Source organism: Pseudophryne corroboree, chromosome 3 (assembly GCF_028390025.1).
Source record: "Pseudophryne corroboree isolate aPseCor3 chromosome 3, aPseCor3.hap2, whole genome shotgun sequence".
In the NCBI taxonomy this organism is placed as follows: Eukaryota; Metazoa; Chordata; class Amphibia; order Anura; family Myobatrachidae; genus Pseudophryne; species Pseudophryne corroboree.
Genome location: NC_086446.1, coordinates 62,186,121 through 62,212,969, shown reverse-complemented (window position 1 = coordinate 62,212,969; position 26,849 = coordinate 62,186,121). Strand labels below are relative to the sequence as shown.

General features: G+C 47.2%; 1 protein-coding gene across 1 annotated transcript in view; it reads right to left on the bottom strand.

The window, feature by feature from the left end:
• Positions 1–26,849, bottom strand: part of LOC135054728 (NACHT, LRR and PYD domains-containing protein 3-like) — a 470,020-nt gene that overhangs the window by 203,825 nt on the left and 239,346 nt on the right. The window contains exon 8 of the mRNA XM_063958025.1: positions 23,481–23,651. Within this exon, the coding sequence (XP_063814095.1) occupies positions 23,481–23,651 (171 nt within the window). The remainder of the gene's footprint in view (positions 1–23,480; positions 23,652–26,849) is intronic.

Here is a 26,849-nt window from a genome sequence, read left to right as displayed (position 1 = left end):
GGGTACCCGCGGCGGGTGGACGCCCAATTTTTGCTCTCGGGTTTCGCGTTCGGCATCTCCTTGCCGATATCTGTGCTAGTGGGTCCCGGGGTTGGTACGAACCTGCGTTCGGCTCTGGAGTTTCCGGTCGTGCTCCGGCACAATGTTCGGGCTGAGGTTTCCTTGGGCAGGACGATAGGCCCCTTTTTGGACCCCCCCCCCTTACCGGATTTGGTCTTGTCCCCCGTCGGGATAGTGCCCAAGAAGACCAAGGGCGAATTTAGGCTCCTCCATAAATGATGCTATCTCCGATTATCAGTGTAGAGTCATTTACCTGTCCTTCGTTTCGGCCATAGACACCTTTAGGTCCTTTGGAACGGGGGCCGTGATGTGTAACTTGGACATCCAGTCAGCATTTCGTCTTCTCCCTCTGCACCCTTCGGCCTTTCGGTTTATGGGTATTTTATATTGGGCGATGGCTATTACATAGATGCGCATACTTCGAGGGATTCCGTTCTTTCCTCCATTGGTGCCTGGAGCATGCGACGGGCGATCGGCGACTTTCGCACAGCTTGAATGATTTCCTTTTGATCGGGCCACGGGACTCAGATCGCTGCGCTAGCTTGTTGCGGAGTGCACTCGCACACTTCGGGGTTCCGGTGGCGCCTGAGCGGCTTTAGCGGCCCTCTGCATCCGTAGTTTGTCTCGGACTTCAGATTGCTTCGGTCGCCGGCCTCTGTAAGCTCCCAGTGGATAAGGTGTTACAGCTTCACGTTGCTATCCTTTATTCGCTTGCTGCGGGCAAGCTTACTTTCATGCAGGCTCAATCCCCTTTGGGCCTGTTTAATTTTGCTTGCAAAATGGGAGCGGGCGACAGTTGGAATTTTCTCAGATTGTCCCTCGAAATTCGGAGGTATTTCTGTACAAGGGATGAATTTCTGGTTCGTTTCAGCGGCGTCTGTGTTGGGTGGGAGGCGGTCGTGTCTGGCACTGCCCCGGAGCTTTTCACGGACACCTCTGGCACTTGCGATTGGCGAGCGCTTCACGACACACTTGCTGTTGCTGAAAATTTTTCTCATGCTGGGCGCATTGGAGCTCTGGCGCTATGCCCTGCGTCACAAGCAGGTGGTCTTCTGGTGCAGCAATTTGGGCGTGGTTTTTGCCATCATTAGGCAGGAGTCTACATCCTTGCCGGTACTGCGGGTCTTTGCACAGATAGTCTTGCTATGCTGGGTGTATCGGCCGAGTGCAACAAAATTACTGATACCCTTTCTCGCAGCGACTGGCAGCGACTTAGGCAGTTGGCTCCTGCAGCTCTAATCCAAAGGGACTTCTGTCCTGCTTCTGTGTGCGGATTGGAGGATGTAGCCCACATGTCTTTGGCTCGTGCACCTTTCGCGGCTTGTCTGGCCACTTGGGAGCGGTGGAGTCGTTACCTTCTGGAGAGGGGCCATAGTGGTAAAACCCTCACAAGGCAGATGGCCCATAGTTGCATTGGATTCGGGATGTCAGGGATGGCGGCAGAAGGCCGATCCCTGAACATTGGGGCAGCCGGCCCTCAGGGATGGTGGCAGAAGGCTGATCCCGGAACATCGGGGCAGAAGGCCCTCCAACATTTAGGATATTATTTCAATTATAATTTTGAGATATTTTCTTTTCATGTGCTGTCTGTTTTCTGCTATGTGTGATAAATATTTCAACCGTCTCTTAGTTAGAGAGGGAGTTTTTCATCCAAGTTTAGATTTCATAGGCCTTCCTTTCTGGCAATAAAAGCCGTCGACATATGCCCCGACGGTTTGCGGTGTAGGATTCAGCACTCACAATACGAGGATATGGGCATATGATACGGGGATATGAGGTTCGCCTCTTCATGGCGACCTTTACAATGGCCTTCCAAGGTGCGTTCATGGTGGGTGAGCTGGTGTCCGTCTCTCGGACTTCTGCCTCGCCCGTGCTGGCGACCCACGTTGTTGTACCTTCCGACGATTTTTGGGGTAGGATTCAGCGCTCCAAGACTGATGTAGTCGGCAGGGGGCTGTGGGTTCGAGTGGGTCGGGCTCGTGTGCGGGGCATTTGTCCAGTTGTCATGGCCCGGTCTTATTCGTCCGTGCGGCCTCCAACACCTCCCAGGTTACTCGTCCATACTGACGGTTCCCCGATGACCAGATATCAAATTCCGAACGCTTTTGGGGCGCTGTATTTTGTACCTGGGTCTATCCCCGGCTGACTATGGGACTCACTCTTTCCGCATCGGCGCTGCGTCAGCTGCCGATGCGGCGGGTTGGTCCGAGGTCGAAGTCCGGGCGCTGGGTAGGTGGAGGTCTGGTGCAGTCAGACGCTATATCAGGCCTTTTCCTCCCAGTGCGCCCCTTTTGAGGACTAGCCGCTCGTCGCAGTTGCACTTTGTGATTGCAGGGGCCTTGAGGAATTTTTGTTTTATCCTTGGTTTTAATTACGGCTTTTCCCGGCTAAAGAAGTTTTGTGTTTTTGCCTCAAGTCAAATTGGGCGACCCACTCCCCCCCCCCCCCCCCCCCCCACCCCCAGGTTAGGTTACCCATTTTCTCCATATATTTCATTTTTTCGGTTCAGGTGGCGGTGGCAGGTTTAGTAACCTGGCAGCTGGCCGGTTTCTGAACGGTTATTTTAGTTTAACTTATGGAGTTTGTCGTTAGTAAGTTCGGGTGAACTTTTAGGTATTTTTATAATCTTATTATTAATTGATGGGCACCCCCATACCTGGTGGGCCCATATGATAGATCATGAACATGTGTGGATATCGGGGCCGATGGCCCTATTGTTTACCCCGTAGGGGCGTAGCGTACCTCCGTCCCTAAAACTGTTGGTGGGCAGGGGTAGTGGCAGATGGTCGACCCCTGGCCTTGGATTTTTGGATTTTCGATGTCTGGGATGGAGGCAGGAGGCCGATCTCGGAACATCTGGGGCAGAAGGCCCCCTCACACACATGTTTATTGCTCTATTTGGTCATATCATTTTGGATTACCCTTATTAAGTTGTTTAAGTTGTTTATCATGCTTAACCGTTCTTCTCCCCGCCACCTTAGTTAGACAGGGAAGTCTGCATTTTTAGTTTTAGTATTAATAGGCCTCCCTCTCACTCAAAATAAAAAGCTGACCCCTTTCACGCCAATTAATGTTGTTGTGTCTTTATTTACTAAGATAAGTGTGCTTGAGTGGCGTGCGTATGCATCTGACGTGTGAAGTTTATTAGTCCCTTAATCTCTACCCCTATTATCCAAGCATATCTTATTAATAAAGTGATTGCTTGGTGGTGCCAGCACAGACCATGGATAACAAAATTCATCAGCAAGAAATAGAAAAAAGGGTGTATGTAATTGATGAACTATCATTTAAAATGTACATTTTGTTACATTTATTTAAAATAAATTAATTCCCAAAAGCAAAAGTGACTTATTGGTTAAAATGTATAGTAGAAGAATTGTATGAAAATAATTAAAATGTGACTAAAAAGAAATAAAGTCTGATTTAAACAAATGTCTCGTATATCCCTTTTCCTCAAAAATCCACAGTCCAACCCGGCTTTCTAGACCCGACACCAAGCCCGATTGGACCCGGTTGAGACCCCTATTCCTCTGCACAGCTGACCCAGGTTCTTCCCCAGATTACGCTAAACCCGAATCGGCCCTGCAAAACCTATGGATGTAATAAAAAATGGCCTTTTTCAGGCTCACAAAGATGAGGTCACAAAAGGGAAGGAATGGGTGGGGACCACTCACAGGATTGCAGACATGATGGCCAGCAAGTTACCAGTGTGTAGCTGGAGTTCCTGACTGTGTGCATTTTAGTGCTGTTTGATGAAACCAGTAAGATCATGTTGCAGTTTGTGACACTATACTATCTAGTGCAGTGTTATTTCAGGAGGAGGACACAATTTATGACAGAGCGGACTAATTCTCAACATCAGTATTTGCACAGGAGGAGAGCCCTGATTTCATTCAGAATGGCAACCATTTTGAGAATCAGGACTACCAGCAGGGGGTGACTGCAGGGACTGGGGTCCTTAGCCCAGAAAGAGGGGTGGCTCATCCCTAAAATGCAAACTGGAATGAAAACTTCCAAGTGCTGCTAGAGTAGGGAGCAGAGTGTGCAGGGCCATCTCAAGGCCTGTTCCAGCTGAGCTTCCTTGTGGCTTGGCGCGGGAAGTGCTGAGATGTACCACAGAAGTGACCCTACAAATGGCGATGCAGTGGTGTGACATCATAGGTTGCTATCGTCCCCACCCACGCACAGTCAGTGAGTAACTGGGGCAGGGCAGGATTTAGAAAATGGAGTTGAGGTAAGGGGCCTGACTGAGGACTGCGCTGAGGGGCTGTGGAAGGTGATCAGGGCAGAGGGCTTTGCTGAGGGGCTCTAAATTCAGCATGTTCTCAGAAAGTAAGGAAGCCTCCAGCCGGCGCAGCCTGGCTGCAATGGCAGGAGGTTCGCCGCCATCTTTGTGATTGAAGCAGTTGCGTGTGATGTCACTCAGCTGCCCCGATCACGCCCACGCCATGCACCTCGTTTGCGCAGCCTCGCCCCATTTCCCTGAGGATGCGTCCGCAACGCTCCATCTCCGCCTAGGAAATGGAACATTGCCACCCCACTCCCGCCCAGTAAATGCGAGCGTATGCACAGGGCGTGCCCTGTGCATGCATCCGCAGGTTGATCGCAAAAATTCCGGATGGATCGCGATTTGGGTTTCAACCTGAATAAGCCCCAAAGTTCAATAAATATACTTAGATCAAATAAATGGATATTATAGCATTTAATTGTCTTGTGATTGCCTTGTGTGGCCCATTTGTTGTACTGAGAGGACAGTTATATAAATACTAGAGATGTGCACCGGAAATTTTTCGGGTTTTGTGTTTTGGTTTTGCGTTCGGTTCCGCGGCCGTGTTTTGGGTTCGAACGCGTTTTGGCAAAACCTCACCGAATTTTTTTTGTCGGATTCGGGTGTGTTTTGGATTCGGGTGTTTTTTTCAAAAAAACCTAAAAAACAGCTTAAATCATTTAATTTGGGGGTAATTTTGATCCCATAGTATTATCAACCTCAATAACCATAATTTACACTTATTTACAGTCTATTCTGAATACCTCACACCTCACAATATTATTTTTAGTCCTAAAATTTGCACCGAGGTCGCTGGATGACTAAGCTCACCGACCCAAGTGGCCGACACAAACACCTGGCCTATCTAGGAGTGGCACTGCAGTGTCACGCAGGATGGCCCTTCCAAAAAACACTCCCCAAACAGCACATGACGCAAAGAAAAAAAGAGGCGCAATGAGGTAGCTGTGTGAGTAAGCTAAGCGACCCTAGTGGCCGACACAAACACCTGGCCCATCTAGGAGTGGCACTGCAGTGTCACGCAGGATGGCCCTTCAAAAAACTACTCCCCAAACAGCACATGACGCAAAGAAAAAAAGAGGCGCAATGAGGTAGCTGTGTGAGTAAGCTAAGCGACCCTAGTGGCCGACACAAACACCTGGCCCATCTAGGAGTGGCACTGCAGTGTCACGCAGGATGGCCCTTCCAAAAAACACTCCCCAAACAGCACATGACGCAAAGAAAAAAAGAGGCGCAATGAGGTAGCTGTGTGAGTAAGCTAAGCGACCCTAGTGGCCGACACAAACACCTGGCCCATCTAGGAGTGTCACTGCAGTGTCACGCAGGCTGGCCCTTAAAAAAACTACTCCCCAAACAGCACATGACGCAAAGAAAAAAAGAGGCGCAATGAGGTAGCTGTATGAGTAAGCTAAGCGACCCTAGTGGCCGACACAAACACCTGGCCCATCTAGGAGTGGCACTGCAGTGTCACGCAGGATGGCCCTTCCAAAAAACACTCCCCAAACAGCACATGACGCAAAGAAAAAAAGAGGCGCAATGAGGTAGCTGTGTGACTAAGCTCAGCGACCCAAGTGGCCGACACAAACACCTGGCCCATCTAGGAGTGGCACTGCAGTGTCACGCAGGATGGCCCTTCCAAAAACTACTCCCCAAACAGCACATGACGCAAATAAAAACAGAGGCGCAATGAGGTAGCTGTGTGAGTAAGCTAAGCAACCCTAGTGGCCGACACAAACACCTGGCCCATCTAGGAGTGGCACTGCAGTGTCACGCAGGATGGCCCTTCAAAAAACTACTCCCCAAAGAGCACATGACGCAAAGAAAAAAAGAGGCGCAATGAGGTAGCTGTGTGAGTAAGCTAAGCGACCCTAGTGGCCGACACAAACACCTGGCCCATCTAGGAGTGGCACTGCAGTGTCACGCAGGATGGCCCTTCAAAAAACTACTCCCCAAACAGCACATGACGCAAAGAAAAAAAGAGGCGCAATGAGGTAGCTGTGTGAGTAAGCTAAGCGACCCTAGTGGCCGACACAAACACCTGGCCCATCTAGGAGTGGCACTGCAGTGTCACGCAGGATGGCCCTTCCAAAAAACACTCCCCAAACAGCACATGACGCAAAGAAAAAAAGAGGCGCAATGAGGTAGCTGTGTGAGTAAGCTAAGTGACCCTAGTGGCCGACACAAACACCTGGCCCATCTAGGAGTGGCACTGCAGTGTCACGCAGGATGGCCCTTCCAAAAAACACTCCCCAAACAGCACATGACGCAGAGAAAAAAAGAGGCGCAATGAGGTAGCTGTGTGAGTAAGCTAAGCAACCCTAGTGGCCGACACAAACACCTGGCCCATCTAGGAGTGGCACTGCAGTGTCACGCAGGATGGCCCTTCCAAAAAACACTCCCCAAACAGCACATGACGCAAAGAAAAAAAGAGGCGCAATGAGGTAGCTGTGTGAGTAAGCTAAGCGACCCCAGTGGCCGACACAAACAACTAGCCCATCTAGGAGTGGCACTGCAGTGTCACGCAGGATGGCCCTTCAAAAAACTACTCCACAAACAGCACATGACGCAAAGAAAAATTAAAGAAAAAAGAGGTGCAAGATGGAATTGTCCTTGGGCCCTCCCACCCACCCTTATGTTGTATAAACAGGACATGCACACTTTAACCAACCCATCATTTCAGTGACAGGGTCTGCCACACGACTGTGACTGAAATGACGGGTTGGTTTGGACCCCCACCAAAAAAGAAGCAATTAATCTCTCCTTGCACAAACTGGCTCTACAGAGGCAAGATGTCCACCTCATCATCATCCTCCGATTCATCACCGTGTACAACCCCCTCCTCACAGATTATCAATTCGTCCCCACTGGAATCCACCATCTCAGCTCCCTGTGTACTTCGTGGAGGCAATTGCTGCTGGTGAATGTCTCCACGGAGGAATTGATTATAATTCATTTTAATGAACATCATCTTCTCCACATTTTCTGGAAGTAACCTAGTACGCCGATTGCTGACAAGGTGAGCGGCGGCACTAAACACTCTTTCAGAATACACACTTGTGGGAGGGCAACTTAGGTAGAATAAAGCCAGTTTGTGCAAGGGCCTCCAAATTGCCTCTTTTTCCTGCGAGTATACGTACGGACTGTCTGACGTGCCTACTTGGATGCGGTCACTCATATAATCCTCCACCATTCTTTCAATGGTGAGAGAATCATATGCAGTGACAGTAGACGACATGTCCGTAATCGTTGGCAGGTCCTTCAGTCCGGACCAGATGTCAGCATCAGCAGTCGCTCCAGACTGCCCTGCATCAACGCCAGCGGGTGGGCTCGGAATTCTGAGCCTTTTCCTCGCACCCCCAATTGCGGGAGAATGTGAAGGAGGAGCTGTTGACCGATCAAGTTCCACTTGACTTGATAATTTTCTCACCAGCAGGTCTTTCAACCCCTGCAGACTTGTGCCTGCCGGAAAGAGAGATACAACGTAGGTTTTTAATCTAGGATCGAGCACGGTGGCCAAAATGTAGTGCTCTGATTTCAACAGATTGACCACCCGTGAATCCTGGTTAAGCGAATGAAGGGCTCCATCCACAAGTCCCACATGCCTAGCGGAATCGCTCTGTCTTAGCTCCTCCTTCAATGTCTCCAGCTTCTTCTGCAAAAGCTTGATGAGGGGAATGACCTGACTCAGGCTGGCAGTGTCTGAACTGACTTCACGTGTGGCAAGTTCAAAAGGTTGCAGAACCTTGCACAACGTTGAAATCATTCTCCACTGCGCTTGAGACAGGTGCATTCCACCTCCTATATCGTGGTCAGATGTATAGGCTTGAATGGCCTTTTGCTGCTCCTCCAACCTCTGAAGCATATAGAGGGTTGAATTCCACCTCGTTACCACTTCTTGCTTCAGATGATGGCAGGGCAGGTTCAGGCGTTTTTGGTGTTGCTCCAGTCTTCTGTACGTGGTGCCTGTACGCCGAAAGTGTCCCGCAATTCTTATGGCCACCGACAGCATCTCTTGCACGCCCCTGTCGTTTTTTAAATAATTCTGCACCACCAAATTCAAGGTATGTGCAAAACATGGGACGTGCTGGAATTTGCCCAGATATAATGCACGCACAATATTGCTGGCGTTGTCCGATGCCACAAATCCACAGGAGAGTCCAATTGGGGTAAGCCATTCTGCGATGATCTTCCTCAGTTGCCGTAAGAGGTTTTCAGCTGTGTGCGTACTCTGGAAAGCAGTGATACAAAGCGTAGCCTGCCTAGGAAAGAGTTGGCATTTGCGAGATGCTGCTACTGGTGCCGCCGCTGCTGTTCTTGCGGCGGGAGTCAATACATCTACCCAGTGGGCTGTCACAGTCATATAGTCCTGAGTCTGCCCTGCTCCACTTGTCCACATGTCCGTGGTTAAGTGGACATTGGGTACAACTGCATTTTTTAGGACACTGGTGAGTCTTTTTCTGAGGTCTGTGAACATTTTCGGTATCGCCTGCCTAGAGAAATGGAACCTAGATGGTATTTGGTACCGGGGACACAGTACCTCAAACAAGTCTATAGTTGGCTCTGCAGTAATGATGGATACCGGAACCACGTTTCTCACCGCCAAGGATGCCAAGGCCTCAGTTATCCGCTTTGCAGCAGGATGACTGCTGTGATATTTCATCTTCCTCGCAAAGGACTGTTGGACAGTCAATTGCTTGGTGGAAGTAGTAAAAGTGGTCTTACGACTTCCCCTCTGGGATGACCATCGACTCCCAGCAGCAACAACAGCAGCGCCAGCAGCAGTAGGCGTTACACTCAAGGATGCATCGGAGGAATCCCAGGCAGGAGAGGACTCGTCAGAATTGCCAGTGACATGGCCTGCAGGACTATTGGCATTCCTGGGGAAGGAGGAAATTGACACTGAGGGAGTTGGTGGGGTGGTTTGCGTGAGCTTGGTTACAAGAGGAAGGGATTTACTGGTCAGTGGACTGCTTCCGCTGTCGCCCAAAGTTTTTGAACTTGTCACTGACTTATGATGAATGCGATGCAGGTGACGTATAAGGGAGGGTGTTCCGAGGTGGTTAACGTCCTTACCCCTACTTATTACAGCTTGACAAAGGCAACACACGGCTTGACACCTGTTGTCCGCATTTCTGTCGAAATACTTCCACACCGAAGAGCTGATTTTTTTGGTATTTTCACCAGGCATGTCAATGGTCATATTCCTCCCACGGACAACAGGTGTCTCCCCGGGTGCCTGACTTAAACAAACCACCTCACCATCAGAATCCTCCTTGTCAATTTCCTCCCCAGCGCCAGCAACACCCATATCCTCCTCATCCTGGTGTACTTCAACACTGACATCTTCAATCTGACTATCAGGAACTGGACTGCGGGTGCTCCTTCCAGCACTTGCAGGGGGCTTGCAAATGGTGGAAGGCGCATGCTCTTCACGTCCAGTGTTGGGAAGGTCCGGCATCGCAACCGACACAATTGGACTCTCCTTGTGGATTTGTGATTTCGAAGAACGCACAGTTCTTTGCTGTGCTTTTGCCAGCTTAAGTCATTTCATTTTTCTAGCGAGAGGCTGAGTGCTTCCATCCTCATGTGAAGCTGAACCACTAGCCATGAACATAGGCCAGGGCCTCAGCCGTTCCTTGCCACTCCGTGTGGTAAATGGCATATTGGCAAGTTTACGCTTCTCCTCCGACGATTTTATTTTAGATTTTTGAGTCGTTTTTTTACTGATCTTTTGTGTTTTGGATTTTACATGCTCTGTACTATGACATTGGGCATCGGCCTTGGCAGACGACGTTGATGGAATTTCATCGTCTCGGCCATGACTAGTGGCAGCAGCTTCAGCACGAGGTGGAAGTGGATCTTGATCTTTCCCTATTTTTGGAACCTCAACATTTTTGTTCTCCATATTTTAATAGGCACAACTAAAAGGCACCTCAGGTAAACAATGGAGATGGATGGATACTAGTATACTTATGGATGACGAGTGACTGACGACACAGAGGTAGCTACAGCCGTGGACTACCGTACTGTGTCTGCTAGTATAGAGATGATAATGATATAAAAAATATATATATATCACTACTGCAGGTATATATAATATATAATGACGGACCTGCTGGACGCTGTCAGCAGACTGCTGAACTACTAGTATGAAGAAGATAGAAAAAAAAAAATCCCACCACAGGTAGGTATACAATTATGGACGAGCACTGACGACACAGAGGTAGCCACAGCCGTGGACTACCGTACTGCGTCTGCTAATATAGAGATGATAATGATATAAAAAATATATATATATATATATCACTACTGCAGGTATATATAATATATAATGACGGACCTGCTGGACGCTGTCAGCAGACTGCTGAACTACTAGTATGAAGAAAATAGAAAAAAAAAACCCCACCACAGGTAGGTATACAATTATGGACGAGCACTGACGACACAGAGGTAGCCACAGCCGTGGACTACCGTACTGCGTCTGCTAATATAGAGATGATAATGATATAAAAAAATATATGTATCACTACTGCAGGTATATATAATATATAATGACGGACCTGCTGGATGCTGTCAGCAGACTGCTGAACTACTAGTATGAAGAAGATAGAAAAAAAAACCCCACCACAGGTAGGTATACAATTATGGACGAGCACTGACGACACAGAGGTAGCCACAGCCGTGGACTACCGTACTGCGTCTTCTAATATAGAGATGATAATGATATAAAAAATATATATATATCACTACTGCAGGTATATATAATATATAATGACGGACCTGCTGGATGCTGTCAGCAGACTGCTGAACTACTAGTATGAAGAAGATAGAAAAGAAAAAAACCCCACCACAGGTAGGTATACAATTATGGACGAGCACTGACGACACAGAGGTAGCCACAGCCGTGGACTACCGTGCTGCGTCTGCTAATATAGAGATGATAATGATATAAAAATATATATATATCACTACTGCAGGTATATATAATATATAATGACGGACCTGCTGGACGCTGTCAGCAGACTGCTGAACTACTAGTATGAAGAAGATAGAAAAAAAAAACCCCCACCACAGGTAGGTATACAATTATGGACGAGCACTGATGACACAGAGGTAGCCACAGCCGTGGACTACCATACTGCGTTTGCTAATATAGAGATGATAAAGATGATAGAGATGAACAAAAAATATATAACACTACTGCAGGTAAATATTTATATAATTATATAATGAATGACGGACCTGCTGGACACTGTCAGCAGAATGCGTTTATAGAATAAAAAATAAAAACACCACAGGAGTGTTTGTTTAACTTTTTCAGGCAGACAATATACTGGTGGTCAGTGGTCACACTGGCAGCAAAAGTGTGCACTGTACTCCTGCTATAACTGCTCCCCAGTCTCCCCCACAATTAAGCTGTGTGAGCAGCACTGGCAGTGAGCACTCAGCACAGTCAGATATAATACATACATAGATGATATATCATTATCATATTATTTATCATGCAGCACACTGAGGCTGAGCACAGATATGATATGTGACTGTGTATCGTTTTTTTTCAGGCAGAGAACGGATTAAAATTAAACTGGTGGTCACACTATCAGCAAAACTCTGCTGCACTGTACTGAGTACTCCTCCTAATGCTCCTCAAATTAGTAAATCAACTCAAGTGTCTCTGACTCTCTAATCTAATCTAAACGGAGAGGACGCCAGCCACGTCCTCTCCCTATCAATCTCAATGCACGTGTGAAAATGGCGGCGACGCGCGGCTCCTTATATAGAATCCGAGTCTCGCGAGAACCCGACAGCGGGATGATGACGTTCGGGCGCTCGGGTTAACCGAGCAAGGCGGGAGGATCCGAGCCTGCTCGGACCCGTGAAAGAAAAGCTGAAGTTCGGGCGGGTTCGGATTCAGAGGAACCGAACCCGCTCATCTCTAATAAATACTAGGGCAGTTCTTACCTAAGATCCTGCAGGGCACAGACTGGATGTCTTAGTCCCTCACACAGCAGATTAATTCCAGAGTAATCCAATGCATTCCTAGACAGGTCCAATTTGGTAAGAGAGTGGTTTGTAGTAATAACAGAGCGGAGATTATCACAGCAGGAGGAGGTCAGATCACAGCTCTCTAACCTGATGAGAGATGAGCGAACTGCATTAGGTCATTTATTATCATTTCCAATATCACACATATGGCTCTATGATGTGTAGGAATACATACTATATCCTAGCAGTCGGGATGCCGGTGGTCACATGACCGACTACGGCATCCCAAAATTTCTACCCCCCCATCCCCGTCCCCTACCCTAACCCTCAGGGGGTTGTGACTAGGGCTAACACCCCTAGTACCTAACATTAACCCCCTTGTTGCCTAACCCTAAGCACCCTCCCCCAGGCCCTAACCCTAACCCGTACCCTGATACCTGAAATAATATGTGACAGGCTCTACCTGGAGTAATGTTTTAAATAGAGATGAGCGCCGGAAATTTTTCGGGTTTTGTGTTTTGGTTTTGGGTTCGGTTCCGCGGCCGTGTTTTGGGTTCGACCGCGTTTTGGCAAAACCTCACCGAATTTTTTTTGTCGGATTCGGGTGTGTTTTGGATTCGGGTGTTTTTTTCAAAAAACCCTAAAAAACAGCTTAAATCATAGAATTTGGGGGTAATTTTGATCCCAAAGTATTATTAACCTCAAAAAACATAATTTACACTCATTTTCAGCCTATTCTGAACACATCACACCTCACAATATTATTTTTAGTCCTAAAATTTGCACCGAGGTCGCTGTGTGAGTAAGATAAGCGACCCTAGTGGCCGACACAAACACCGGGCCCATCTAGGAGTGGCACTGCAGTGTCACGCAGGATGGCCCTTCCAAAAAACCCTCCCCAAACAGCACATGACGCAAAGAAAAAAAGAGGCGCAATGAGGTAGCTGACTGTGTGAGTAAGATTAGCGACCCTAGTGGCCGACACAAACACCGGGCACATCTAGGAGTGGCACTGCAGTGTCACGCAGGATGTCCCTTCCAAAAAACCCTCCCCAAACAGCACATGACGCAAAGAAAAAAAGAGGCGCAATGAGGTAGCTGACTGTGTGAGTAAGATTAGCGACCCTAGTGGCCGACACAAACACCGGGCCCATCTAGGAGTGGCACTGCAGTGTCACGCAGGATGTCCCTTCCAAAAAACCCTCCCCAATCAGCACATGATACAAAGAAAAAGAAAAGAAAAAAGAGGTGCAAGATGGAATTATCCTTGGGCCCTCCCACCCACCCTTATGTTGTATAAACAAAACAGGACATGCACACTTTAACCAACCCATCATTTCAGTGACAGGGTCTGCCACACGACTGTGACTGATATGACGGGTTGGTTTGGACCCCCCCCAAAAAAGAAGCAATTAATCTCTCCTTGCACAAACTGGCTCTACAGAGGCAAGATGTCCACCTCATCTTCACCCTCCGATATATCACCGTGTACATCCCCCTCCTCACAGATTATCAATTCGTCCCCACTGGAATCCACCATCTCAGCTCCCTGTGTACTTTGTGGAGGCAATTGCTGCTGGTCAATGTCTCCGTGGAGGAATTGATTATAATTCATTTTAATGAACATCATCTTCTCCACATTTTCTGGATGTAACCTCGTACGCTGATTGCTGACAAGGTGAGCGGCGGCACTAAACACTCTTTCGGAGTACACACTTGTGGGAGGGCAACTTAGGTAGAATAAAGCCAGTTTGTGCAAGGGCCTCCAAATTGCCTCTTTTTCCTGCCAGTATAAGTACGGACTGTGTGACGTGCCTACTTGGATGCGGTCACTCATATAATCCTCCACCATTCTATCAATGTTGAGAGAATCATATGCAGTGACAGTAGACGACATGTCCGTAATCGTTGTCAGGTCCTTCAGTCCGGACCAGATGTCAGCATCAGCAGTCGCTCCAGACTGCCCTGCATCACCGCCAGCGGGTGGGCTCGGAATTCTGAGCCTTTTCCTCGCACCCCCAGTTGCGGGAGAATGTGAAGGAGGAGATGTTGACAGGTCGCGTTCCGCTTGACTTGACAATTTTGTCACCAGCAGGTCTTTCAACCCCAGCAGACCTGTGTCTGCCGGAAAGAGAGATCCAAGGTAGGCTTTAAATCTAGGATCGAGCACGGTGGCCAAAATGTAGTGCTCTGATTTCAACAGATTGACCACCCGTGAATCCTTGTTAAGCGAATTAAGGGCTGCATCCACAAGTCCCACATGCCTAGCGGAATCGCTCCGTGTTAGCTCCTTCTTCAATGCCTCCAGCTTCTTCTGCAAAAGCCTGATGAGGGGAATGACCTGACTCAGGCTGGCAGTGTCTGAACTGACTTCACGTGTGGCAAGTTCAAAGGGCATCAGAACCTTGCACAACGTTGAAATCATTCTCCACTGCACTTGAGACAGGTGCATTCCATCTCCTATATCGTGCTCAATTGTATAGGCTTGAATGGCCTTTTGCTGCTCCTCCAACCTCTGAAGCATATAGAGGGTTGAATTCCACCTCGTTACCACTTCTTGCTTCAGATGATGGCAGGGCAGGTTCAGTAGTTTTTGGTGGTGCTCCAGTCTTCTGTACGTGGTGCCTGTACGCCGAAAGTGTCCCGCAATTTTTCTGGCCACCGACAGCATCTCTTGCACGCCCCTGTCGTTTTTTAAAAAATTCTGCACCACCAAATTCAAGGTATGTGCAAAACATGGGACGTGCTGGAATTTGCCCATATTTAATGCACACACAATATTGCTGGCGTTGTCCGATGCCACAAATCCACAGGAGAGTCCAATTGGGGTAAGCCATTCCGCGATGATCTTCCTCAGTTGCCGTAAGAGGTTTTCAGCTGTGTGCGTATTCTGGAAAGCGGTGATACAAAGCGTAGCCTGCCTAGGAAAGAGTTGGCGTTTGCGAGATGCTGCTACTGGTGCCGCCGCTGCTGTTCTTGCGGCGGGAGTCCATACATCTACCCAGTGGGCTGTCACAGTCATATAGTCCTGACCCTGCCCTGCTCCACTTGTCCACATGTCCGTGGTTAAGTGGACATTGGGTACAACTGCATTTTTTAGGACACTGGTGAGTCTTTTTCTGACGTCCGTGTACATTCTCGGTATCGCCTGCCTAGAGAAGTGGAACCTAGATGGTATTTGGTAACGGGGGCACACTGCCTCAATAAATTGTCTAGTTCCCTGTGAACTAACGGCGGATACCGGACGCACGTCTAACACCAACATAGTTGTCAAGGACTCAGTTATCCGCTTTGCAGTAGGATGACTGCTGTGATATTTCATCTTCCTCGCAAAGGACTGTTGAACAGTCAATTGCTTACTGGAAGTAGTACAAGTGGGCTTACGACTTCCCCTCTGGGATGACCATCGACTCCCAGCGGCAACAACAGCAGCGCCAGCAGCAGTAGGCGTTACACGCAAGGATGCATCGGAGGAATCCCAGGCAGGAAAGGACTCGTCAGACTTGCCAGTGACATGGCCTGCAGGACTATTGGCATTCCTGGGGAAGGAGGAAATTGACACTGAGGGAGTTGGTGGGGTGGTTTGCGTGAGCTTGGTTACAAGAGGAAGGGATTTACTGGTCAGTGGACTGCTTCCGCTGTCACCCAAAGTTTTTGAACTTGTCACTGACTTATTATGAATGCGCTGCAGGTGACGTATAAGGGAGGATGTTCCGAGGTGGTTAACGTCCTTACCCCTACTTATTACAGCTTGACAAAGGGAACACACGGCTTGACACCTGTTGTCCGCATTTCTGGTGAAATACCTCCACACCGAAGAGCTGATTTTTTTGGTATTTTCACCTGGCATGTCAACGGCCATATTCCTCCCACGGACAACAGGTGTCTCCCCGGGTGCCTGACTTAAACAAACCACCTCACCATCAGAATCCTCCTGGTCAATTTCCTCCCCAGCGCCAGCAACACCCATATCCTCCTCATCCTGGTGTACTTCAACACTGACATCTTCAATCTGACTATCAGGAACTGGACTGCGGGTGCTCCTTCCAGCACTTGCAGGGGGCATGCAAATAGTGGAAGGCGCATGCTCTTCACGTCCAGTGTTGGGAAGGTCAGGCATCGCAAACGACACAATTGGACTCTCCTTGTGGATTTGGGATTTCAAAGAACGCACAGTTCTTTGCGGTGCTTTTGCCAGCTTGAGTCTTTTCAGTTTTCTAGCGAGAGGCTGAGTGCTTCCATCCTCATGTGAAGCTGAACCACTAGCCATGAACATAGGCCAGGGCCTCAGCCGTTCCTTGCCACTCCGTGTGGTAAATGGCATATTGGCAAGTTTACGCTTCTCCTCCGACAATTTTATTTTAGGTTTTGGAGTCCTTTTTTTTCTGATATTTGGTGTTTTGGATTTGACATGCTCTGTACTATGACATTGGGCATCGGCCTTGGCAGACGACGTTGCTGGCATTTCATCGTCTCGGCCATGACTAGTGGCAGCAGCTTCAGCACGAGGTGGAAGTGGATCTTGATCTTTCCCTAATTTTGGAACCTCAACTTTTTTGTTCTCCATATTTTATAGGCAGAACTAAAAGGCACCTCAGGTAAACAATGGAGATGGATGGATTGGATACTAGTATACAATTATGGACGGACTGCCACGGTTAGGTGGTATAAAAAAACCACGGTTAGGTGGTAGGTATATAATAATAAATAATACAATTCTGGTCGGACGGACTGCCTGCCGTGTGCCGACACAGAGGTAGCCACAGCCGTGAACTACCGCACTGTACACTGGTTGATAAAGAGATAGTAGTATACTCGTAACAATTAGGATGACACTATGACGGTATAAAGAATGAAAAAAAAAACCACGGTTAGGTGGTAGGTATATAATAATAAATAATACAATTCTGGTCGGACGGACTGCCTGCCGTGTGCCGACACAGAGGTAGCCACAGCCGTGAACTACCGCACTGTACACTGGTTGATAAAGAGATAGTAGTATACTCGTAACAATTAGGATGACACTATGACGGTATAAAGAATGAAAAAAAAAACCACGGTTAGGTGGTAGGTATATAATAATAAATAATACAATTCTGGTCGGACGGACTGCCTGCCGTGTGCCGACACAGAGGTAGCCACAGCCGTGAACTACCGCACTGTACACTGGTTGATAAAGAGATAGTAGTATACTCGTAACAATTAGGATGACACTATGACGGTATAAAGAATGAAAAAAAAACCACGGTTAGGTGGTAGGTATATAATAATAAATAATACAATTCTGGTCGGACGGACTGCCTGCCGTGTGCCGACACAGAGGTAGCCACAGCCATGAACTACCGCACTGTACACTGGTTGATAAAGAGATAGTAGTATACTCGTAACAATTAGGATGACACTATGACGGTATAAAGAATGAAAAAAAAACCACGGTTAGGTGGTAGGTATATAATAATAAATAATACAATTCTGGTCGGACGGACTGCCTGCCGTGTGCCGACACAGAGGTAGCCACAGCCGTGAACTACCGCACTGTACACTGGTTGATAAAGAGATAGTAGTATACTCGTAACAATTAGGATGACACTATGACGGTATAAAGAATGAAAAAAAAAACCACGGTTAGGTGGTAGGTATATAATAATAAATAATACAATTCTGGTCGGACGGACTGCCTGCCGTGTGCCGACACAGAGGTAGCCACAGCCGTGAACTACCGCACTGTACACTGGTTGATAAAGAGATAGTAGTATACTCGTAACAATTAGGATGACACTATGACGGTATAAAGAATGAAAAAAAAAACCACGGTTAGGTGGTAGGTATATAATAATAAATAATACAATTCTGGTCGGACGGACTGCCTGCCGTGTGCCGACACAGAGGTAGCCACAGCCGTGAACTACCGCACTGTACACTGGTTGATAAAGAGATAGTAGTATACTCGTAACAATTAGGATGACACTATGACGGTATAAAGAATGAAAAAAAAACCACGGTTAGGTGGTAGGTATATAATAATAAATAATACAATTCTGGTCGGACGGACTGCCTGCCGTGTGCCGACACAGAGGTAGCCACAGCCGTGAACTACCGCACTGTACTGTGTCTGCTGCTAATATAGACTGGTTGATATTTAAAGAGATATTAGTAGTATACAACAATACTATACTGGTGGTCAGGCACTGGTCACCACTCCTGCAGCAAAAGTGTGCACTGTTAATTAATATAATTGTACTCCTGGCTCCTGCTAACAACCTGCAGTGCTCCCCAGTCTCCCCCACAATTAATTATAAGCTTTTAATTTATACATTGATGACTGTGCAGCACACTAGGCTGAGCTGAGTGCACACAGACTGAGTCACACTGTGTGACTGACTGTGCTGTGTATCGTTTTTTTTTTCAGGCAGAGAACGGATATAGCAGAGAGAAGTGAACGGATATATTATATTAAATAAAAGTTAACTAGCAACTGCACTGGTCACTGACTGTGGTAAACTAACTCTGTCTGCGACTCTGCACAATCTCTCTCTCTCTATCTAATCTATCTCTATTCTAATGGAGAGGACGCCAGACACGTCCTCTCCCTATCAATCTCAATGCACGAGTGAAAATGGCGGCGACGCGCGGCTCCTTATATAGAATCCGAGTCTCGCGATAGAATCCGAGCCTCGCGAGAATCCGACAGCGTCATGATGACGTTCGGGCGCGCTCGGGTTAACCGAGCAAGGCGGGAAGATCCGAGTCGCTCGGACCCGTGAAAAAAAACATGAAGTTCGGGCGGGTTCGGATTCCGAGGAACCGAACCCGCTCATCTCTAGTTTTAAAGGGGGCTCTACCTGCTGTAATGTGTAAATGGAGGCTCTACCTGACATAATGTGTAAAAGTGGGCTCTATCTGATATAATGTGTAAAAGGGGGCTTCACCTGGCTTAATGTATATAAGGGGCTCTACCGGGTATAATGTGTATAAGTGGCACGACTGTGTGGTGTATTTTGAATTATGGAGACTATTGTGCGGTGTAATATGAATCAGTAATATTTTCTGACCATGCCTCTTCCCCATGTAGCCACACCCCTATATGTACCTGTTTTAATTATGAGGCGGGGCACCAATTCTATTTTTCGCACAGGGTTCCAAAATTTCTAGTTATGGTTCTGTTGTTAGGCGACGTAATGATAAAGAATTCTGTCGCAAACAACATGGACTTTGCAGTATGGCATTCAGGTAGCAGGATGTTGAGGTTTGGTTGGCGGTCACTCAACCTAACCCCGCTGCAGCTGCCGCGCCCAGGGGTCAGCATTGTCCACAGGCTGTGCAGTCTTCCTTTTGTGTTGCAGGAGAGTCTGAGAGCCGAGGTCATTGTTACGCATTAAACAATGGTAACTGCTTCTCCAGGTCTATGTGTCGCTTTTGACACTTATGCCTACACTGCAGTGTGCCCCACACAGCCAAGGAATGTCCCAAGCCAGTGGGTCCTTTCTTGTCTGCTAAATCCGGAGATGGGCAGGCACCTAAGGTGCCATCCCAGGTTTGCATTGATGCTATGCAGATGTGTTTGGCTAGGTATCCCTTGCACGAAGATGCTGAGTTTTTGTGAAATCGTTTAATTGTCAGTTTTTGTCTCCCTGTTCGTGGCGATGTTGCTGTTGGCTGCCCTAGGAACTTCATTCTGCAGAGGTGGTGAAAGACAAGGTGATGAAGGAGGTTCAATTGGACCACATGATTTGACCTTTTTCTGTGCCCCCTTTACCTGACCTGGTGCTGTCACTGTGCTTCTGAAGGTGGTGCTGGTTAAGTTTTGGTTTATCCAGAACATTTCCCATCTGCCTGATAGGTCGGTTAACAATTCCATTCCTGAAGAGTTGCCCAGGGTGTGTTATCAGTTGCCTCTGCAGGCTTCATGTTCATGTTATTTAGGCTGGAGGATGGTTTCTACATCGACAAGTGACTGCCCATGGGATGTTCGGTTTCATGTGCCTTTTTGAAAAATGTGGTTCTTTTTTGCACTGGTGCGTGTTGGTTGGCACTGGGGAATCTAGGGTGACTACCTCAATGACTTCCTGTGTGTGGGCCTGGCTGATTCTTCTCATCTCACTCAGTTACTTTTTTCATTGTGGGCTTCGTTTTAATTTTTTGGGGTACCCGTGGCATTGGAGAAGTGTGTGGGCACTTGCACTTGTTTATTGTTTTTGGACATTGAATCGATATCATTCAGGGTGCTGGGGGAAACAAATGCCCTTTTTTTCCTGCTTAGAAATACCCCTCCCTTTCGAGCACCTGAATGATATCACTAAGCTAATTGAGCATCTACCAATATATATGTTTGTTGTGAGAGGCAGAGAGGTTCCTGCATTAGGAGGAGGTGCAGGCCCTGACATGCCACATGGAGCATTATGGGTTTGCTCCAAGGTAGGTAGCTCTTAGCTTAGACATATTGTAGTAAGGAGCCATTATCATGTGGCTCTTTGCTGGTTAATCTTAGACCCAGATTGGGATAATGGATGTGTGGGGTGTGGTGCCTCTGGACTGGCTGAGCTGGATGGCTTTAGTGTGGCATACCTTTACATTCTATTAACACTTTTCACTTATTAATTTTGTAACACTATCTCTCTATTTTAATTGCATTTCATTTTTGTATCACTTTCTCTATAGCTTCGGCTTTCTAAATACTAATTTATTAACACTATAGTTTTTTCACTGGTATGCTATGATGGGCTTTCTGGCTAATGCTGGTGTTTTGGGGTGCCACACCCTGCTCCTAGATATAGCGCTAGGGACCCCAAATATACAGAGACGCCTTGATGCGGCTTTGGGGCTTAACCACACATTTGCGCAAATATGTGTAACGAAGATCTCTGAATTCTATTATTATGTGGAATTTATATCTGGTTACGGTTATCATTCAGGGTGCTGGGGGAAACAAATGCCCTTTTTTTCCAGTTTATTAGGTGACTAACCTAATTTTACAGCATCACATTGTGCTGATTGATGACAAAAAATATATATTTTGCTTTAAATAATTTAAGTTTAGTGATTTTAGATCGTCAGATCCAAACTTGGTGGGAAGAACTAAGTCAAAACTGAACTGCTCATGTCCTGGATGAGACTTGACTCCCGCCTCCTCTCAGCACCCAGGAAATGTCATTATTTAGAGACGATAAAGATTCTTTGAGCCCTCCTGGAAAACAGGGAACAGCTCCAATAATGAACCCTCTCCATCCCTTAATCTTATTTATATAATCTCATCCTGCACAGGGACACTTATACCCCTTTCAGACCAGATATGCAGGGGTCTTACCCGGGAATACAGTCCCTGGATCATGCAGGAACATTCCCGGGTAAGACCCCTTGCATACCGCAGTCAGCAGCCCGGCATATTGCCGGGTTGCTGACGTCAGCGGTGACGCGGCGGGGGGCGGCGCAAGAGATCACATGATCTCTAAGCGCCGCCTGCTAATAGAGAGTGAACGGGAGCCGGGTCGCATTGACCCGGCTCCCGTTCACACTGACCAGGTTCCCAGGAGGATCCCGGGCAGGGCCGGCTCTACCATTAGGCAGCTTTAGGCGGCTGCCTAGGGGCGCCAGCTCCTGGAGGGCACCACTGAATTCATCTAGCAAAATCTGAAGGATGTATCTGTATGCGGCCTCCTCCTTTTATACTATGCTGGCTGCTGCTGCAGATCTAATCAGGAGCAGCCGCCGCTACCAGGCTGTACCACATAGTAGTATCTAGACTCTCTGCACATGTTACATCTGCCACACCTGCGGGGCAGTATAATTTTGCCCATTAGTGTGCTTTTTTGGTGTGCTTACAAACCCGAATAACCCCCAAAGTCACAAAGTCCTTGAGTGTTGTCCCTTTTCTCTGTATATGTATAATAATGTAATTCACCACAGCCCACGTAGTGGCCACCTGCATCTCCCCTCTGAGAGAAGGTTGGGGTTGCAGGTTAGGAGGCGCTAGGCTGAAGCTTTGCCTAGGGTGCAGAAAGACCTTGCACCGGCCCTGATCCCGGGACCAACCCTGCAAGAAAGCAGGGTTGAAATGCAGGGGCATGGTTCCCGGGATTCTGTCCCGGGACCCTTTCACACCAGCGCTACACCCGGGTTGTTGCCGGGATCATCCCAGGAAAATAGGCTGGTGTGAAAGGGGTATAAGAGTCCCGGTGGGCCTGGGTGCTGCTGGGTGTGTGGCCATAGTTGGAGTTGTGGCTATTATCCATTGTGCATTAGTTAGCTTAGCTATTAGAGATTTGATGGGCGTGGATTGTTTTGTTACGGTTCTAATTTCACCATCTAGTGTTTTGGTTCAGAATTCAAATTTAAAAACCGAATCTTGGCTTTGGGATTTCTTGAAAATGGATAAAAACAGCTAAAATCATGTTTGTTTTACAATCCAAAACTTAAAATTTAGATTAAAAATCTAATTCCAAACCACAGGAAGATCCAAACCGGCACTCAGTTTGGTCCGGATCTCCTCGGGATGATCAGAAATGGGACTCGGTTCACTTTGGATAGAAAAAATTTGAGTGGATTCGGATTTCTGAAAAACCAAACTATACGGGCTATATTTACTAAAGTGTGGGTTTTATAGAAATGGAGATGTTGCTCATAGCAACCAATCAGATTCTAGCTAAAATCTCCTAAAAGGTGCAAGACAAATGCTAAGAAAAATCTGATTGGCTGCTATAGGCAACATCCCGACTTCTGTAAACCCACACTTTAGTAAATATACCCCAAAATCTCTATTAACTATTTGCTGTAATGGTATGATCTGGAGGTGTGGCCATGACAAAGTGGTGCATGGCTATTCCTCCCTGCAATCCCAGGCTCTTACAGAAACCTGGACCTAGGTAATCACTGCCTCCCTTTGGCACCTGTTATCCCACAGTATGAAGTCTCATGTTTGTATGTGTCTAATTCATGCTCAGCTAGGGAAACCACAGATCAGTCTTACTCCTCCAATCAGATGTGCCCTTTTTCTCCTGAAGAACTGTTATTTAACAAAAGGATATGGAGAAACAGTTTCATAAATATATACTCAGATGTCATAAAATGATATTAGAGTAGCTCATTTTCCTGTGATTTTGGTTAATGTGTTCTACTGAGAGGAAAGTTATATAAACACTAGGACAGTTCGTACCTGAGTTCTTGTAGGGTACAGTCTGGATGTCTCAGTTCCTCACACAGAAGTTTTATTCCAGGGTCCTCCAGAGCATTCCAAGACAGGTCCAGTCTGGTCAGAGAGCGGTTTGTAGTAATAACAGAGCGGAGATCATCACAGCAGGAGGAGTTCAGACCACAGCCCGAGAACCTGATGAGAGATGATGGATCTGTATTAGGTCATTTCTTATCATATACCACCTCACACTCAGCATGACATCACCACTGGCAGAATAACACTGTGTAATGTATATACAATATAGGTGCATATATCAGTTATTAGCTGTAGGTGTGTTCACTGCAGAGATGGAACTACTAACGGTGCAGCCGGTGACATGTTCCAGGGCCTGCGGCAATAAAGGGGCCCACAGCTGGCACCTGGCATCTCCAGTTCTAATAATGAGTCAGACTGACTCATTACAGTATGTAACTGCCAGCCACAGGTCCTAAAGAAGAAGGAGGATGTGTTCAGGCTTAAGAAGAGTAGGGGGTCATGAACATTCCACGTCCCTCCTCTCCTCTTCTCTACACTGTATCTGGCTTGACAGATATGGGGGGATGTGATCTACCCTCCAGATCTCCTCCCTCTTTTTCTTCCCCTGCTACCATTAACCCAGTGCTACACAACCACACTTCAGTCTCTGCATCTACCCGGCCTGTCCTCCTTCATTGCGGTGATGTGTGTGTACCATTTCACAACCCCTTCCAGAGTGCTGCCCCCTCTCTCTCTTCTTTGCACAGCCTGTGTTTCTCCCTTGCATTCAGAGTGTGGGGTCCCTTCTTTCCTCCCTTTTCCATGTCCCCACCCTCTTTGTGAGTCCCCGCCCCCTCTTGCTCCGCCTGGCCTGTACTGCTTCACTGCAGTTGATGAGTGAAGCAGTGACGTGCGGTGGGGTGAGGCAGGTGAGGTAGAGCCTTTCCTGTCATACTTACGTTTGTACTAGAGTTTTGATTGTATAAAGTATATGAAAAATGCAAAGAATATGTTTGAAATATCTTCTTTGCATTATTCTAATAATTTTTATAGCCAAAACTCTGGAGTAAAAAGTCTATGACAGGTGAGGCAGTGCCTCACCTGTTTATCTTTTCCGCACATCTCTGATCAAAACTCACCAAATTTCCAGGAGTTTATACTGTTGCACCTGTGTATAATGCCCAGATGTACCCTTTGGCTCATATTTTGTGTGTAAATTTGTCTCTGGTGCTAGCTAGTGCCTCCTTAGCCTTTTATCTCACCGCACGCCCCTTATGTTGGATATTAAAAAGGACATGCACTGTGTAAAAAACCAAGCACTTCAGTGACAGGGACTGACACTTTTGTGGCTGAAGTGCTTGCTTTATTTGGGCCCCCACAAGACAACTTTTTGGAAGGACTACCTTTGATCACTAATAAGGAGGTTGATGATGAGGGTGTTAATTATATTAAAATAAATTTCATGAACTTGCCGCAAATGACGTAACATGGAGGGGTGCTTAGATTAAAAATGTCCCTACCTCTACTAACTGTTACCTCACAAATAAAGCATATGCCTTCACAAACATTGTCATGACTTGGGTAAAAATAATACCACACCCAAGAGGTGCTTTTTTTTGTTTTATGCCCAGGCATCACAATGGCTTTCTTTGTTTTCATGGGCAAGAACTATAGCCACTGTAGCTCACTTACACAAACATCATCATCAACATCCTCAGTGTCAGATAGTAGTGCACACATATCCCCCTCATCCTGTACCACTTCCACACATGAATCCTCAATTTCTATTATGCCCTCATCACCATCTTTACTTGTACTGCTCCCCACATGTACAGAAGGTGCAGAAATGGTAGAAGGAGGAGAAAGAGGCTTCTCTATGAGGACAGTGTAAGAATTGTCACACTCACACATAGCTAACTTTTCTCAGGAGTGTGACGGTTCTGAACGCACATTTTGTTCTACTGCCTTATGGGTATTCCATGAGAGGGTGAACTTGACCATTGTTTTTTCATAATCATTATTAAGGGACCATTTTTTATTTTTTGTAAGAAAATACCTCAAATGTAATATTCCATGAAAGAAAAATAATTTTTGCAGCATCATTTATTGCTAGAAATACATATGTTGGTAGCTGCCTACTGAAGAAGTTTTGTTTCCAAAGTTGCCACCAACCTATAAATGGGATCTGGTCATGTGACCCGCACTTGGGATCCTGGCAGTCACCATCCTGACGTCGGGTTCCCAAGCATTCAGAAGACTGACAGTCAGGCCAACTAACAGGGACTATTCCAACTTGTGGGTGTCCACGGCACCCATAGAGTGGGAATAGAACCTGTGTCAAGCGCAGTGAACCACCTAGCCTGCTGCATGGCCAGTGCAGAGAGCCTGCAAGGGGCTCAGTTGTGCTCACCCCGCCATTATTCTGCTGCCGGGATCCCGGGGTCGGTATGCTGACCGCCAGGATCTTCAGTGCCGGTCTCACCTACCCAACCCTTATATATGCATTAGCTATTTATGTTCTGCAAGTTCTTAGTGAAACTTAGTAAAAGTGTTTACTTTAAGATTCATCTAAGAATTTGTTTGATAGGGGAAAAGGGGGGCAGGGGCTTATCTACCCATTGGCCAGGATGGCACTTGCCAGGGGCGCCAGGCAAGGATGGGGCACCACCTGGCAGTGCCATCCATGGCCAGGGGGTAAAATCTAGTTGTACTGTTAGACTTGGTGACTGTCAGTGCCGGCGCCAGTGTCAGGCGGCAGTGCACTGCACCTCACTTGTGATCAGACTCAACATAAATTACAGCTTCCCGAATCCCTTGATGCCGGGAGCTCCGGGAGCGGTAGTTTATTTTGAGTGGGATTGATCACTAGTGCAGTGCTGTGCCGCTGGACACCAGTGCCGGCAGTAACAGACAGTCACAAGGTACAACCCGGATTAAGTGAATGGCACAAGACTGGACTGCATGGCATTGACCTTCGGGAAGTGGAGAGAGTGGAAGCAGGGGGGCGGGGCTACATGGCACTCAGTCAGTAACAAGCAACCCAGCAGCATGGATGAGAGGGGGAGAGGACAAGGAGCTACTAAAGTACATGCATTGAGTGTACCCTGTCTGTGAAGTGAGGAGGGTAAACACTATATAGTCTTTCTGTATGTGTGTTTGTGACTGCATTTATGTATGGGACTATACAGTATGTGTACGTATGTTTCTGTGAGTATAAGTATCTACTGTATTTATGTGTGTATTAGTGTGTGACTACCTTCAAGATTTTGCACGGGCTGCTCCCTATCTCTGGAATTCTCTACCTCTCCCCATCAGACTCTCCACCTCTCTACAAAACTTCAAACGGGCTCTCAAGACCCACTTCTTCAACCAAAC